General features: G+C 38.4%; 3 protein-coding genes across 19 annotated transcripts in view; all 3 read left to right on the plus strand.

Moving 5' to 3' along the window:
* LOC18444101 (uncharacterized) overlaps positions 1 to 6,100 on the plus strand; it is a 30,195-nt gene extending 24,095 nt beyond the window's left edge. For 13 of the 17 annotated variants that reach the window (XM_088871796.1, XM_020673504.2, XM_088871798.1 and 10 more), the window contains 5 exons: positions 3,617 to 3,713; positions 3,851 to 3,938; positions 4,228 to 4,333; positions 4,545 to 4,637; positions 5,467 to 6,100. In XM_088871796.1, the coding sequence (XP_088727922.1) occupies positions 3,617 to 3,713; positions 3,851 to 3,938; positions 4,228 to 4,333; positions 4,545 to 4,637; positions 5,467 to 5,865 (783 nt within the window). In that variant the 3' untranslated portion in view covers positions 5,866 to 6,100. Of the gene's footprint in view, positions 1 to 426; positions 792 to 3,616; positions 3,714 to 3,850; positions 3,939 to 4,227; positions 4,334 to 4,544; positions 4,638 to 5,466 lie in introns of those variants that run through there. The other 4 variants (XM_088871801.1, XM_088871802.1, XM_088871799.1 and 1 more) reach the window with 1 other exon arrangement.
* Positions 6,101 to 7,292: 1,192 nt separating this feature from the next.
* Positions 7,293 to 7,973, plus strand: LOC105421419 (pentatricopeptide repeat-containing protein At4g25270, chloroplastic-like). The gene is made up of 2 exons (XM_011628781.1): positions 7,293 to 7,606; positions 7,694 to 7,973. The coding sequence occupies exons 1-2, from the start codon at positions 7,293 to 7,295 to the stop codon at positions 7,971 to 7,973; spliced, it is 594 nt and encodes a 197-aa protein (XP_011627083.1).
* Positions 7,974 to 10,701: 2,728 nt separating this feature from the next.
* The window catches only part of PTAC3 (plastid transcriptionally active 3), a 35,256-nt gene continuing 29,991 nt past the window's right edge, over positions 10,702 to 15,966 (plus strand). Inside the window, exon 1 of the mRNA XM_006854278.4 lies at positions 10,702 to 12,849. Within this exon, the coding sequence (XP_006854340.2) occupies positions 12,445 to 12,849 (405 nt within the window). The 5' untranslated portion in view covers positions 10,702 to 12,444. The remainder of the gene's footprint in view (positions 12,850 to 15,966) is intronic.

Consider the following 15,966-nt stretch of genomic DNA (forward strand, 5'->3'; position numbering starts at 1 on the left):
CGGTTCACCGCTGAGGTATAAGTGGATCTATCCGGGACGCCGGTAGGGATTAAGTGGACTCATCCGGTATGCCGGTGAGGTATAAGTGGACCTGCAGGGATTAAGTGGACCTATCTGGGACGCCGATAAGGATTAAGTGGACCCATCAGGACGCTGATGGGGTATATAGGTGACCTACTTGGGACTCCAGTAGGGTATTTTGTGAAATCCTTTGAATTATGCACTGCCGTTAAAGTGCTATATGCATTTCAATTATTAGGATTATATTTAATTATGCATTTACTGAAAGTGAAACTGTTGATGCATTTCTGTTAATAGATCTCCTTTTTGAAAATATTGATATCTTTCAACCATGATTATTTTTAGGATTATGATGATCACTTACTGAGTGGCCAAACTCATCAAATTATGGTAAATATTTTTCAGGATAACTGCGGTTTCATTTGAGTGCTCGTCAGGATCAACTTTGGGAAGATATTGTAGTTGTGCTTAAACTTTCTTTTGTTACTTTTTAAAAATTCGCCATTGTAAATTTGTCCTAAAAAGCGATGTATATATATGTTTTGACTGTCACATCTCAGGAATATCAGTATTATAAATTCTTGGGGTGTGACATGGGGTGTTCTTGGTCAGATCTTTATCGGTTAATGTATTTTGATTCATTTCACATTTGATGGCTACTCTCTGGAGTTGTTGTTTGTCATATGATCCTCAAGAGAGGCCACATACTGTAGAAGATGTGATTACGAACAATCTTTAATTCTTTATGGAAATAAATTGAGAAAGAAAAAGTCTTATATGGAAATTAGGAAGGATAGAATGGTGGGATATTTGTAGGTACTTATTATGGTGTTAATGAATTAGGTTTTCTCGAAGTTCTTGGACTTCAGTTATGATAGAGTTCAGCATTGGTGCATAGGATTGGTACATAACTAGATAATAGTGATCTGTATGTCAGTCTTGTTTCTGAGGCTGAAGGTTTAGGTGAGCAAACAACCTAAGGTATTTTGGAGCTTGGCTTTGATGGTAACTTCCTTAAGGCCCCGTTCAGTATAAAAAGGAATTTCCTTAAGGCCCCATTCAGTATAAAAAAGAACTTCCTTAAGGCCCTGTTTGGTTCCCTGGAAATGAGACTCCTGGGGAAATGTGTATCCTGAAATTGGTATCTCCGGGAAGTGGCATAATCTAGAAGATGGGTGTATGCTGTTTGGATAGCATCTGGGAGAGGCCTGGGAGATGCATCTTCACTGTTTGGATTGCCTGGAAGATGTATCTTGAGGAAATTAAAAATTTACATTTTATCATTATTTTTTTTAAAATAACCATTCTCAATGTTGTGATTATTGTACTTAAGAATTGTTTAGGTCCTTTTTAGCGTTTGTCCAAGTGAAGAATAAATGGCAATATTTCAAAATTGCTGAGTTGTCTTTTGATATTCAACAACAGCCAAAATTTGAGGCAAAAATAGAATATCCAAACAGTCCTTAAATCCAACATTACATTCCATGAAACATGTGCCTTCAAACATTACCATCATAATTATAATTATTAATTAATAATATAAATATAATATAATAATTATATAATAATATTATTGTATTATTATTATTACAGTAATAATAATAATATTGCTATTATTATAGTTATTATCATTATCAACTTTTTTTTTTGAATAAGTTGACAATTGTATTGATATCAATAAAAGGGTATAGTAAGGGAGTCTTCCAAAGATAGCCAACCCAAGAGATGGGTGTTCTATGCAAACAATCCGAAGTGTACAAAAGCTGTAAATTAGGTACACAAGGGGATAAAGAAATCGAGCGCAGGCCTTAAAAAAATCCCATCGGTCCTATACTAGAGTTTAGGCTAGCTCCTTCCCTAGCTAGAGAGTTTGTTATCTCGTTGGCTTCTTTAAAAACATGGTTCTAGGTGACCCTCACCATGCTTGAAATCTCAGAAATTTTGACAAAGATGGGGTCTAGCCTCCAGGGCCAAGGAGCAGCCCCAAAGCCTTCAGAAATAATGTTGCTGGAGTCGCCTTCAATTAGCAGTTCAGTGTTCCATGTAGGGTCAAATCTTTGGAGCCCTTCAAGCAAGGCCTTGGCCTCTGCAGTAGTGGAATCCGTGGTTCCAATAGGTAAGGAGAAAGAAAGGAGGGAGGAGCCCTCTGAGTTGCGGAAGCTGCCCCTACCCAAGAGGGGCCCGGGTATTGGAGAGAACAAGCATCAAAATTTAGTTTGGTTTGCCCAAAGTGGGGTGGTCCCCACAATGAGGAGCAAGAGATCCTGGGAATATGCAAATGTAAGAGTTTATGCCAGTTGTGAAATGGGTCACAGCAAAGAAGTAATTTTTTAGGAGTTTGTGGTTGCTTGCCAAGATCGGGACTAAAGGAGCGGTATCCCTCAATTAGGGAGAGAATAGAAGCTGCTTCCCCACTAATGATTTTGCTATTTCTTTCTAGCCAAATGGTCCATAAAATGGCAGCAATGGAGGCTCTCCATAGGAAGTATCCAGAATTTTTCCAAGGGGTCCGCAGGTAGATATAACAAAGCTGAGGGATGGACTTGGGGATGACCCAATGCCACATGAACAGGTTAAGTACATCAGTCCAAAGGGCATCAGCTACCTTGCAATGGATGAGAAGATGGGGATTAGTCTCCTCAGCCGAGAGGCACATAACACATCTATTACGAAGGGATAGGCCTCTCCTCTGTAAATGGTCTAGGGTTAGGGCCCTTTCATGAAGAGTGATCCAGCGGAATACTTGGATCTTAGGAGGGATAGAGGGGATCCTGGCTTTGTCCGTTATGAGAGGGGCGACAAGCCTTATCCCAATTAATTGGGGTTGGCTAATAATAATAATTATATAATACTACAATAATTAACATAATATTATAATAAAAAAAATTTAAATGATCACTATTTCACTAATAAATATTTTGAATAATAATATTTATAATAACAATAGTAGTAGTAGTGGTATTAAAAATATTAATAATAACACTAGGATCTGTGCGTTTAACTTTTGATTCCAGGAAATGTCAATCGCACCCAAATATGAGGATACAGGACTTCCCGCAGAATTGACATTTCCTGAAATCTGGCTTAATATGAGGATACAGGACTCCCTGCAGAAATGTCATTCTGTCTTCAGAAGGAACCAAACAGGTCAGTCTGGGCTGTTTCTGTGGAAATGAGACTCTAGGAGCCCCATTTCCAGGGAACCAAATTGGCACTAGGAATCTCACCCTTAATTCTATCATGTCATATTTGGGGACAGTGAGGGCCAGATCTTGATAAGTATCTAAAACTGTATTGAATTTAATACAACTTATATGAGAACATGAAAAAATGTGCTACTTTTGGTTTCAGCCGGGAAGATCGGAGATATTCACAAGGTGGTAGGCAATTCTTTAGAAAAATGATACAATGGTTTTGCGCAACACATTCTCTGGAAAACAATGTCTGAAGAGTTTTAAAATTTACTGACATTTTATTTGTCTACAACAATAACATATTTTGTTTTCCCAAGATTATATGCAGTTGATATTATGGTGCATTTTTTTTATCATGACTTGCATCATTTTGTGTTGATTATGTGAGGATTCTCTTGCAGAGCAATGCCATTTCCAGATGGCATATTTGCCAAGGTTCAATAAACAACATTTCCTTCTCAGTTGATGGAATGTTTTTGGCAACTGTTGGAAGAGATGGTGCTTCTCCGATTCCTCATACTGTGGACCTTTTTACTTTTCTTGCTTGCATACTTCATTTGAATCTAGCCTCCTTATGAAAAAAAGAGGAATAAATTTAAATAAAAATGTTGTACTGGATTATGTGGCACATGCAGGCTACTTGAGAGTATTTGACTACTCAAAGGAGCAACTGATATGCGGGGGCAAAAGCTATTATGGTGCTTTACTATGTTGTGCTTGGAGGTAATGGACAAATCTTCTACTTCTTGTCCCCTGCCTTTTATATTTGCCGGTGCTTTATTTTTTCTTTAAATCTTTTACTGGTGTTAAGTTTGGTATGTTAATATTTTCCACTTTAGATTGGGAACGAGGTTGGGCCATTGGTGATTAGGGGACAGGTGCCTCAACCTAACGTCTAGGCTCTATTCCCACCGTTAACACTTCAAAAAATATTTTCCACTTAAGATCTCCATCTAGGTACGATGCTGATATGAGATGATATCTAAAAGTGGATCATTCAATTGTTGGGCAGCCCTGATAGTAAATACATATTGACTGGTGGGGAAGAGGACCTAGTTCAAGTTTGGAGCATGGATGATCGTAAAGTGGTGGCTTGGGGAGAGGGCCATAATTCATGGGTAAGTTCATATTCACTTATTAATGTTGTAGTCTAGGGATTTGGCCTCCTGAGTGGCTATGACAGAGACCACATCCAAGGTTGATGTTCTGGCTGCCAACCTTAATGTCACTTGTCATAGACAAAATCTGAACCAACCTAAATATCAATGCAATGGTCTATATGATTTATACTGGTGAATTACTTTTAGGTATCCCATGATCGTTTTGCAGGTGAGTGGTGTTGCTTTTGATCCATTTTGGTCTCCACCATCTTCAGATAACACAGGCGAGGGTGTGATGTACCGATTTGGCTCTGTTGGTCAGGTAAGACTATTCTGCTTCCCTTGCTTATCTCCATACTTTTTCCGGGGAAGGAAAAAAAGGAAAGAAAGTTGTTTTTATGAAGAGCTGTATGTGCATATAAATACAGTTGTCAAGAACAAAACAGTTCCCCAGGAGAGCCTCCTTAGTGTCACTTACACCAGGGCTATTCACATATGTACACTTTATTAGTGCATGTATAAAGTCAACTTTATGTAAAAAAAGAAAGCTGTACAGTGATTTGCTTTGCGATGAAGCATCAAAGTCCTCTTCCTTAAATTCTCACCCAAAATGTTCCTATCCCTATTCGCATATCATTAATTTCTCCATCAGGTTCTGCAATTGATTAAGGGTTACAATAATATTTATTAAAAAAAAGGGTAATAATAATATTAATTCGTAAATCTAGGGGCTGATATTATGATGAAAATCAGCTTCACTGGAGCGTTAAATGTGTCAGTTATGGTATTAGTATGTATTAGGCTTTATTTATATGGAGTTCTACCTTCGCTAACCAATGGAAAACAATTCTGACCAGAAGATAACATAAGGCAGGGTAATTTACTTGCCGGCAGACAGCAGTATATACATGCTTCACTACTGCATTGCGTGAACTTTGCTTCGTGAGTGTCATGCACACACACACATGATTGCAGCATTTTGTTACAAGTGATAGCAGCTTAATCATTTGGTCAGACATTGAGCAGAGGAACAACACCCCGCCCATCCCTTGTTGACATTGGATGGTCATGGAGGTGCTAGCAAACTATTTAAAACCTGAATGTGTTTTTTCGTGGTCTTAAACATATCTAATATCTTTCTAAATCAGCAGGACACTCAGTTGCTTCTATGGGACTTGGTGATGGATGAAATTGTTGTCCCGCTACGTCGTTGCCCCCCTGGAGGTTCCCCGACATTCAGCGGGGGAAGCCCACATGCCATCTGGGACAATGTGAGTCCTGTTGGGACCCTCCAAGCCGCCCCAAGCATCAGAGACGTACCCAAATTGTCTCCTGTCGTTGCTCATCGTGTGCACGCGGAGCCTCTCTCAGGCTTGATTTTCACTCACGAGTCTGTCCTCACGGTTTGTCGAGAAGGCCATTTGAAGATATGGATGAGGCCTGGGCATGCTGAGAACCAATCGAGTAGTGGCTCTGAAACCCTTCTGGGGGGTTTAAAGGATAAGCCTATTCTTACTAACAAGGTTGGGAGCTCTAGCTTGAGGCAATGAATAATGTTTGTGCTGGGGTCATTTTGTGTGTTGATATTGTTTTCACAGATGGGGTTGGAATGAATGAGCAATCGGTGTAACTTAATGGCCTCTCGGGGGGCTTTTTCCGAGTGTCGTGTATAGTTCATTCATCAATCATTGTAAATTCTCACTGATACTCGTGTTGTATGGGATTGTCTTTGTTCTGCCCTTCTATGTTTATGAGCCTCCTACAAGTGGTGGAGGGGTTTCGCTAGACTCTCTCTCTCTGTGTGGAGGGGTTTCGCTAGTCTCTTCCTCTCTCTGTCTGTGGAGGGGTTTCGCTGGACCCCCCGGCCCCCTGTCTCTCTCTCTCTCTCTCTCTCTCTCTCTCCTCTTTGTTTATATATGGTCTCTCTCTCCCCTTGTTTATATATGGAGTGGTGGAGCATAGCAGCCCAAATCTATCTTGGCCTTTCATATGTGCATGTGCCTTGGCAAATAATGCTTGGTTTGTGCTCCAAATGGTTTGAGCAGGGTAGCATGTTTTTCTTGTTTTTGAGAAATTGGCCTAGAAAAATATACGTGATCCATATTTTCATGGGACCGTAAGTATCATTTTTTTTTGGGGTGAGTCAATGTGGATAGGGCCTCTGCTCTGCTCATGGTAGGGATTGAGAATTGAGAATTGAGCCTAGGACGTAGCCTTCTAAATCGTTACGTGCCAACCAATTAAGGTCAGGCTCTTTTCCTATAAGCAGAAGTGCGTTTGCTCGTTGTGTAATAGAACGAAGCATTGTTTTACGTGGGTATGCTAGGATATCGAGGAAAGGAAAGAAGTTGTAGACAAGAAAGGGTAAAGGAGATATTATTAAACTTGAGTTGGGGTTCAAATGGAGGACGTGCAATCAATTTTGAATCAGTGGAAAATCTCAATTGCAGGTTTCAGCTTCTAATGATAAAAAATAGCGTCTTGAAGGTCATAATAAGATTCAAGGAATGCGTATCATCCTGCTTACAGAAAAGCTCATCAATTTCGCAATCAAAAGAAGATTTTCAATTTCAGGTTTCTACCTTCTATACAGTTGTTTTTAATGATCAAGAATTGTTCCCTAAATTTGGTGGGATACTGGAGACAGAGCAGATTTCTACTATTTTAGGAGGCGGAAAATCTCAATTTCTTGAATTCAAGAACCGAAATCAGCATAATTTACAATGAACGTGAAAGCCCTTTTAATTCCTACGAGTGTATTTTACAGTCCATTTTGAAAGCGAATTCCATATCAGAGGTCCAAATGGTTCATAGCCAGATTCTAGTTACCCATTTATCTTGCAAATCGGTCCTGGCGAGCAAGCCGATCAGGGCGTTGGATGCACGAACCATGTTTGATCGATTGTTGAAACAAACCATTTATGCTTATAATTGCATGTTAAAAGCATACATTGAACAAGAACAACACCATGCAGCAATGGTTTTATATCTCCAGATGGTTTCTGGTGGCATCTTACCTGACCAATTCACTTTAAGCTTCATTGTTAAAGCTTGTATTGGTTTGAGAGCCTTGCATTTGGGGAAGCTAGTTCATGCTCATATTCTGGTTTTTGGATATGATTATGACCTCTATTTAGCCACTTCGTTGGTTGAAATGTATGCAAAATGCCATAAAATTGAGTGTGCTCATCTTGTGTTTAACAAAGTTTCTCATGGAGACATATTCTTATGGACAGTCTTAATCTCTGGTTACTTGCATATTGGGGATCATGAATGTGCACTTAACTTGCTGTTAGAGATGGGAGCCAAAGGAATAGAGGCCAATTTGGTAACCTGGAATACATTGATATCTGGTTGTGTCTGAGGGGGGCTTATCAGTTATGGATTTTTGTTGTTTCGTCGAATGCTGCTTCACGGTGTGGAACCTGACAAAGTTACCATGTGCATGTTGTTACCTGCTTGTTCTCACTCTGCAATTCTTCAATTGGGTATGGAGGTTCATGCTTATATACTTCGAAGAAGCTTTGAATTGGATCTCTATGTGGTTAGTTCTCTTATAGACATATATGCCAAGTGTGGATGCTTGCCTTCGGCTAGCTTCTTTGGAATGCCCTTATTGTTGGTTATGGAATCAATGGCAACTGTGAAGAAGCTCTAAAACTCTTTAATAATATGAAATTGCATAATGTGGCACCAAATGAGATCACATTCGTTTCTCTACTCTCGGCTTGTAGTCATGCTGGTATGGTGGATGAAGGCCAAGATTGTTATAATTCCATGATTCTTGAGTACAAGATTCAGCCTTCTCGAGAACATTATGCTTGTATGGTTGATATATTGGGGCGAGCCGGAAAGTTAGAAGCAGCATATGAATTTATAAAGAGCATGCCATTTGTGCCTCATAGAGATGTTTGGGGTGTTTTTCTAAGTGCATGCAAGGTTCATAATAATGTGGAGCTTGCTGAAATTGCGTCGAAGCATGTCTTTGAGTGCGACGATGAGGGAAATGAAGCTGGATATTATGTGATGATGTCACATATATATATGCGGAGGAAGGATGATGGAGCGATGTTGCTAAGTTAAGGACTGTAATCAGGGATAAAGGTTTGAAGAAGAGAAGTGGGTTTAGTTAGATTAAAATTGGAAACAAGGTTCACACTTTCTGTATGGCAGATAGATCTCACCCACAATCAAAAAAGATTTATGCCTTGCTAAGGAACTTTGAGAGTGTTGATTCTTCCATCTAACTTGCACTGTATCATTATTTTTAACAACTGTAACTTTTGCTAATCAACGAAGGAACTATTGAAAACTAGGAGCTAACATCTTAGATCTACTATTTCATTGTTAAGTTGAGCCAATCCATCCAAAAGAAGAAAAATAATGATTCAAAACTGGAGGCAGGAATTCATGATCGATGAAAGTCATGTAAAATGGTCATAAGAATCCATGTCTTTTGATGGCGCACGTCGGTGTGAGGCCACCCGTCCTTTATATGTAGATCTTGAATTTTTTTGAGGACCTTGATGAAAACCCAGATAAGTTTTTATGGGTGCATGTAACTAGTCAATATGGTTGATACTACACAAAGCTAAGGATTTAGATTTTGGAAAAATGAGGTATTTTGTTTTATATCTCTATTGTGAAATATACTCGGACAGGAAACTGAATTGAAATTATGGTGCATTAGATGAGAACCAATGACCAAGTATCAAAGACAATTTGGCATGAACCACTTCGAATGAATGCAAGTAGGTGTTGCTGCCTTGATTTCGTTCTCTAGTATGCCTCTAGGATTAAAACGGGTGTTCCATCTGAAAGATGGATGCAAGTAGGTGTTCCATCTGAAAACAATGGAAACTAACGGTCCAAATGTTTTCTTACTAGAATTATTATTTCTAGTTTTTAGAACTTATTTATTTTTTCATATTCATAATCTCCATGTTAGAGATTACATGTCCTTACAAAGTAAGCCTTAAAATCCACCTCAAAAATAGATTTATTAAGAAGCCCGCATTTCTTCACATGCAGGCTTGGCTGCATAGAAACCGGGACCAATGTTATGTCAGCGGTCCACTTGAGTTCTATTAAGGCCAACTGATCTTAAATAACTGATATTTGAGAGTGAAAGTTAGGAGACTGATCATCTTTAGTTTTGCCTCATAGCTCTTTATCAGGAAATACTGTGAGGCAAGAAAGTTCCATGTCTTTTTGGCGGTTTTAAATTTTTCAAGTTTTATATTGATTGAGAGCATGACAGAGTAGACAATCCACAAAATAATTGTCTAATTTTTAATATCCCATTCTTTTAACTTAAACTCCAAATCATCCCCTTTAATGTATCATATGCTTTGGGACATTATTTGTCAGGGCAGTAGTATTATTTCATAGTCATTTTCCTTCAAAAAAACTTTCCATATTATTTCATAGTCATTTTCCTTTAAAAAAACTTTCCATAAGATAGAACCAATGATTTAGTTCATAGTTCAATCCACTGTGATAGTGATGGATCGAACTGAATCAGAAGAGGCCATCAAATCCAACTATGGCAAAATCATGACAAAATGAATATTTGTGGTGCAAATTCAATTCTCACATGGACTAATCTGTTTTCTTCCTCCTTGGCTCATAAGAAGTGCACCTTCAATTTCAACACCTCAGCACATCAAAAGAGGGGGCCTAAGTTTGTTGAGTTCGTGCTCCTTACTTGTATGATACCGATTTTCTTTCTCTTCTCTCTCTCTTTACCTCTAATCTCGAGAAAATCTCACTTCTTTCAGAGTCTCACATAAAGCACTCGAAAGCTTGAACTGGGGGACCACAAATGATTAGTTGCAACACAATTTCACCACAACTTTGTTCGATCAGGTGCGGTTTGTATGGAACCGAGGCTTGAACAATCAAAGTAAGCGCACCTTCAAATAGTATCAAGAAATGTGGTTTCAATATTGGAAATATTTGTGATAGCCTTAAAATATATTTTCATCTTCAATTATAAACTTTAATGCTTAAAAAATAGTGTAGATCGTGCAGATCTATGAAAACTTGAAAATTGACAGTCCAAAAATGGGTTATAAGATGCACTATTTTCAAAACTTGAAATCCATTTTTTTTGCTCATGTCCATGTATCTCGATATCGAGATGATCAATTTGATGATATTTGGGCATCAAAACAACTCTTCTAGTGAAATCTTTGAGATGGGCTTTAATTTGATTGTTTAGAGCCTTGGGTCTATATAAACTTTTTCCAACTTTAAAAGCCAAAGTTAGGTATTGTTGGTTAAGTCGAGGGCCAGTTATGAGAGAGAAAGGGCCACAAGCTAATTATGAGATAGAAAGGCCAACCTTGATGAGATCATTGAAAAAGAAAGAATTGAATGAATCAGAAGAGCCTGAAAGAGCCCAGAGCTGAAAAGCAGTCGCCAGATGATGAAATTTTGATTGGCTCGACATGCAAATCGGAGCTTGGATCGATAGGAATACAGACCAATCAGCAGCCTCACTACTTTGGATTAGCAATGTCCAAAACTGATCAACAACCTTGCTGGTTTCTGATGGTGCAAATCAGATACCGAATCAACAAGATCCAAGATTGATTCAACAGCCACAAAATAGTGGATCTACAAACGGATTCTAGACAAGCACAGGCGGGTTTAGGCAATTACATAATATTATAATCTAGTAAATAAGAACAGGGAGAATATGGTATATGGCTCTGAAACCATGAAAGAATCTCATGTTTCACTGAGAAACCTGTATATTGATATATCCACTGAAAATATGAACGCTGTATACAGCAACGATTCCAGGTTGTCTATGATATATTAATATATGATTTCCCTAACAGATTCATAGTAAATGCTTCCTATAGCACGTCATGATTCAAAGCAACTCACTCTCTCTTAAAATTCTATTAAAATTCTAAGAGACATTTCCTATAGCACTTCATGATCCAAAGCAACTTATTTTTCTCTTAAAATTCTAAGAGACATTTCCCTGAAAGTTGTATACGATGTGTGCATTCTTCTGTATCTTAACATCAGCAGAGTCACAAAAGTGCTCTACTCAAAATCCATCAAAGTGCTTTCTTATGTGTGATAGCTTTTCTTTGAATAAATTTCTGTTTCTCTGGAAGCACTATCTTTGGGATGCTCTCTCTCTTCGAGGGTTAAAGCAATGTTTCAAACATGGATTGATGGGGTGGATCGTCCACCTCACAAATACATGTTAGATGGCCGGATTGCCAATCTAGGGGGACCAAAGAAAGAGACAAAAGAAAGAAATATTGAAGGAGTTTTAGGAGAAGGATCGAGTAGGTTAGGTATGGCCAATTAGTGACCCGTTTGAAATGGATCGCTAGGTCTTAAAACCCTTGGCCAAAGTTAGTAGACAAAGATATATCCCACAAAAAGGAAGTAAGGGGTCACTAATTGTTTTAAAACCCATCGATTTTCGATTTAGATAGCCAATTGAGATTTAGATAGCCAATTTAGATGGGTATCACTAGGGAACAAACTAGTTATGGGATAGTATTGTTCCATCTCAGTTACTCCCAAAATCTTTCCTCTTATATATATATATTATTTCTTTTTTTAAGCTTGGTTTATGTTTCCTTAAGTCCCTTAAATCCCCTTCCCGTGATTTTTTTTATATTTTATTTTATTTATTTTTAATTTTTGTGGATCAAGAATAGATATATTCAGACCTTATTTGGATTGCTGATCCCAATAGTTGATACAATTTTTTTGATAAATGATCCTCCCCACTGATCCGGGTTTGATTTTATTTATTTTTAATTTTTATGGATCAAGAATAGATATTCAGACCTTATTTGGATTGCTGATCCCAATAGTTAGATACAATTTTTTTGATAAATGATCCACCCCACCGATCCGGGTTTGATGGCTGATCCAATGATATGATACAAGATCCGTCCCTCGGATCCAGGTTTTAAAACGAAGGCTCACTTATGCAAGGAGCCGTTGCAGCGTAAGATTAGGTATTTAAGTAACATTTAGGGGCGGTTTTTCAAGGGAACTTCTCGCTTCTCACTCCCTCTTCACACTATTTAAACAAAAAGACTCCCCCGCCACCCTCTGCAACCGGATAAGAGAGAGAGGAAAACTAAATGGCAGCTCTCCTTCCCAACCATCATCCCATGCCACCTCCTAGCAAACACTCACACATCCTAACTCCCATTTCTATGAATAATTCTCCTCTCTTATACCCAAGAAAAACACCTGGAAACGCTTTTGCCATGCTGCCAACCAGAGGCTCCAAAGTGGAGGAGAAGAGAAGTAGTAGGAGGAAGAAATCCCAATTTAAAGAGGATGATTCTTCTGTTTCTTCATCAGTGGAGAGAGGGCTTAGGTTTGCTTTCATGGAGGCTTTAATGGACAGGGCCAGAGCTGGTGATGCAGCTGGAACAGCTGAAGTTTTGCGTGATATGGTGGCTGCAGGGTTAAGCCCGGGCCCTAGGTCTTTCCATGGTCTCATTGTTTCTCAAGTTCTTAATGGTGATGAAGAAGGAGCGGTAAATTCTTATACCTTGCTGTTTCATTTTTGGTTTTGCAACTTTTTCTGTTTTTGCATAATTCTGTGTTATTGGGTTTTATGTTTATGGTTTGGATTCGGATTTTGTGTTGGATGAGGTTGTTTGTTGGGTAATGGTGTTTTAGATTTGGAATTGGTTTCGGTTTCTGGAATTGTATTATGGTCTTTTTTTTTTTTTTCTTTCTGAAATGAACTTGACACAACACAGAGGGAGAAAGCAAATAAACTTAAGAAAAATAGAAGAGCATTAAGATATTATGCTCTCTCTAAGTGCCTGCAAGGGAATTCACCCAAAACATAACTCTCCACAACTCTCTGAAAAACCAATAGTCTCCGATATTCTCTTGATTGTCCAACACTTGCATGTATAAAGGAAAAAAAGTAGAGATAAACCCTGGCCCTATATGTGCTTCAAGTGAAACCCAATAGTGAAAAAAGTAAGGAAAACTTTAGATGAGTGTCTATTCAAATGGCATCCCTTCCAAGAATCCATCGTAGAGATGGACTTGGGATTGAAACACAACCCAAGTAACTCTAGATGCATTTCTGCTTTAGATCCATGATTTTTCAGCCCAAAAAATAGTGCAGATTTGATGATCTGGGAGGAAATAACATGAACGGTGGCGAACAGTTTAAAAGAAAAATTTAAAATAGTCTTATCCTAAGGTTCAATATTCCCTTTTTATCAGATTCATGATCATGGTGGTCAAGTTACTGACATATGAAATTTTTAGGTCGAGAATTCATGTCTAGTATGAATATTTGAAGGAGATGAGTAGGTTTTCGGCTAATGCGCTAAAACCCCATCCAAAAAATAAATCCTAATATTTCTTACCTATACAAATCCAACCCTATCCGAGCAAAATATTAAATAAAGTACAAATATTAACTATGACTTAAAAGTTAATATCCTATTCTTAAAGTACTCTCATAACTTCCAAAAGTAAATCCTTTATCTTCCTATCTCACTCTCCTGGGGTTTGGAGAAGCTCGTCCTCGAGGTTGTAGATGCAAAACTGGAATTAATGACTATCTTTCTTCTATTGTAGTTCTAGATACTTATCTTCTTCGTTGATTCTATCAGGTGTTTTAGCCAAGGGTATCTCATCCTCTTCTCTAGGGACTAATAAGCTCAATATCTTGTTCCATTACACTGATAACAAGCAATGTGGGGGAACCTACTTGATCGTTTTCTTTCTTTTCTTAGCTAAATTTTGGGTGGTTAAGGAACCACTTACCAGGGCTCCATTGTATTTTGGCCTCCACTCATATTGAACATTTGTAAATCCTCACTTAAGGTCATGGCCGGTGTAGGAAGGTCTCATCTATAATGGATGTTTAAAGCACATGAACATATTGGGCAACCTTTTGACCTTCATTAGTTGTTCGCATCCACAAGCTTATAAAATTGCCCCTTATAGTCCTCTACGTTCTTCTCACTTTGTTGGAGATTTTGGAGGTCTTGGAAGAAAATTTGGTCATGATCTATAGGAGGAAAGTTTTCTTTCAACTTCTTCTTCGTCTAATTCCAATCATTAATTTTCACCTTTGTGTAGTTCAGATTGTTGAACTTGTTCCAACCAAGATGTCGCACAACCACGCGACTTGGTTGCAAAGAGTTTTGATTTTATGCTTCTTCACCATTTCACTCCGTTCAAAGAACTCATCTACCAAACCCCACCAAGCAATACATTTTTCGACGTGGAGCATACTATGAAACTTGGGGAGATCGACCTTGATTCCGAGGTCTCGAGTATGCACTATAGGATGTGGCTCGTGCTTTAGAATCTTCTCATTATATGCTACAGGATTAGCTACCACTGTCAATTGAGAAGCTTGATTGATCTCTAGGTTGGGATTTGGTGGCGGATTAACTGAAGTACGGGCACCCTCTTTTCCGTGACTGTGTTTTTCTAACCATTCCAAATGTGGACCTAGTTCTCTGATCTGTCCCCAAAGCTCTCTGATTTCTCCTCAAACACTGCCTAGGGCTTCAACCATGTGGGCTATGAGTTTTTCACAACATGTCAGCAGTCATGGAAGGTGGCTTTAACAGCATTTTGCTATTGGACTGGTGCCCTAATACCACTTCATGCAGACCAACGGTGAAAGCAAACAAGCTTCTGTAAAATAAATGAACACCCAGAGATTTTGAACTCTCTCATTGTCTGCAAGGGAATCTGCCCCACAAACAAATCTTTGTGAGTCTCTAAAACCAATATTCTTCTCCTTTCTACTCTTTGTCCAACCCCCCCCCCCCCCCCCCCCCCCCCACACACACACACACACGCACACACGCATGCCTGAGAGGGGGGTAGCAAAACTAAACTAATGCCCTGAAAAAGAAATTAGAAGATTTCTTACCCATCCAAATCCAATTCTATCGAATGAACATATGAAACAAATGAGAAACATTGGCTAAGGATGGACTATGTAATCTCTGACATTGTATATTAACCTAATCTTGACTTAAAAAATAAGAGGATTTCTTCCCATTCCTAAAAATAGTGCTCTATCTTCCTATCTTGATCTCTTTTGGATGCATTAGAGCTTTTCTTGAGTTCTTCATATTCTTCTTTCTTTTTGTGGAAATTGGAAACCATTTCATCGCTTGTGTTGCTGAAATTCGTACTCAAAACGATTTGGATGTTACTGCATTTTTGGAGGATGTTCGATATGAAAGAACCATATGACTTCCTTACTATTGAAGTTTCCTGGATGATTGGTTTGAGGTAAGATAGTTAATTTTAGCTCAAGAGGATGAGTGAATATTCTAGTTGGTAATTGGCACACATTCTAAAACATTACATACATTTCTCTATCTATTTTGTAGGTAGTAAACCAGTTTTTAAAAGACAAGAAAGACAACCAACTTAAGGAATAAGTAATTTGGTAAAAAATACAGAAAGCTACCTAATTTATGGAATCTTTTTCTAAGTGAATGATGGGATAAAGTTCCAGCACCCAACTCTTCCATTTTCACCCACACTCTATGATATATAACATCTTTTGCAACTATTTATCCAATTTCCACGTGATGGTGCTTGTAGACGCCAGTATACAGTCTTGTACAAATGACTCCTGCCGTCCTTGGAGT

This window comes from Amborella trichopoda, chromosome 7, assembly GCF_054954075.1.
Source record: "Amborella trichopoda isolate Santa Cruz 75 chromosome 7, AtrichopodaSantaCruz75HAP2 v2.0, whole genome shotgun sequence".
Lineage (NCBI taxonomy): Eukaryota > Viridiplantae > Streptophyta > Magnoliopsida > Amborellales > Amborellaceae > Amborella > Amborella trichopoda.

Coding starts and splice junctions, on each gene's coding strand:
- LOC105421419 (XM_011628781.1), top strand. CDS start 7,293: ATGGTTTTATATCTCCAGATGGTTTCTGGTGGCATCTTACCTGACCAA. Junction 7,607..7,693: donor GAATGTGCACTTAACTTGCT/GTTAGAGATGGG, acceptor GGGGCTTATCAG/TTATGGATTTTTGTTGTTTC.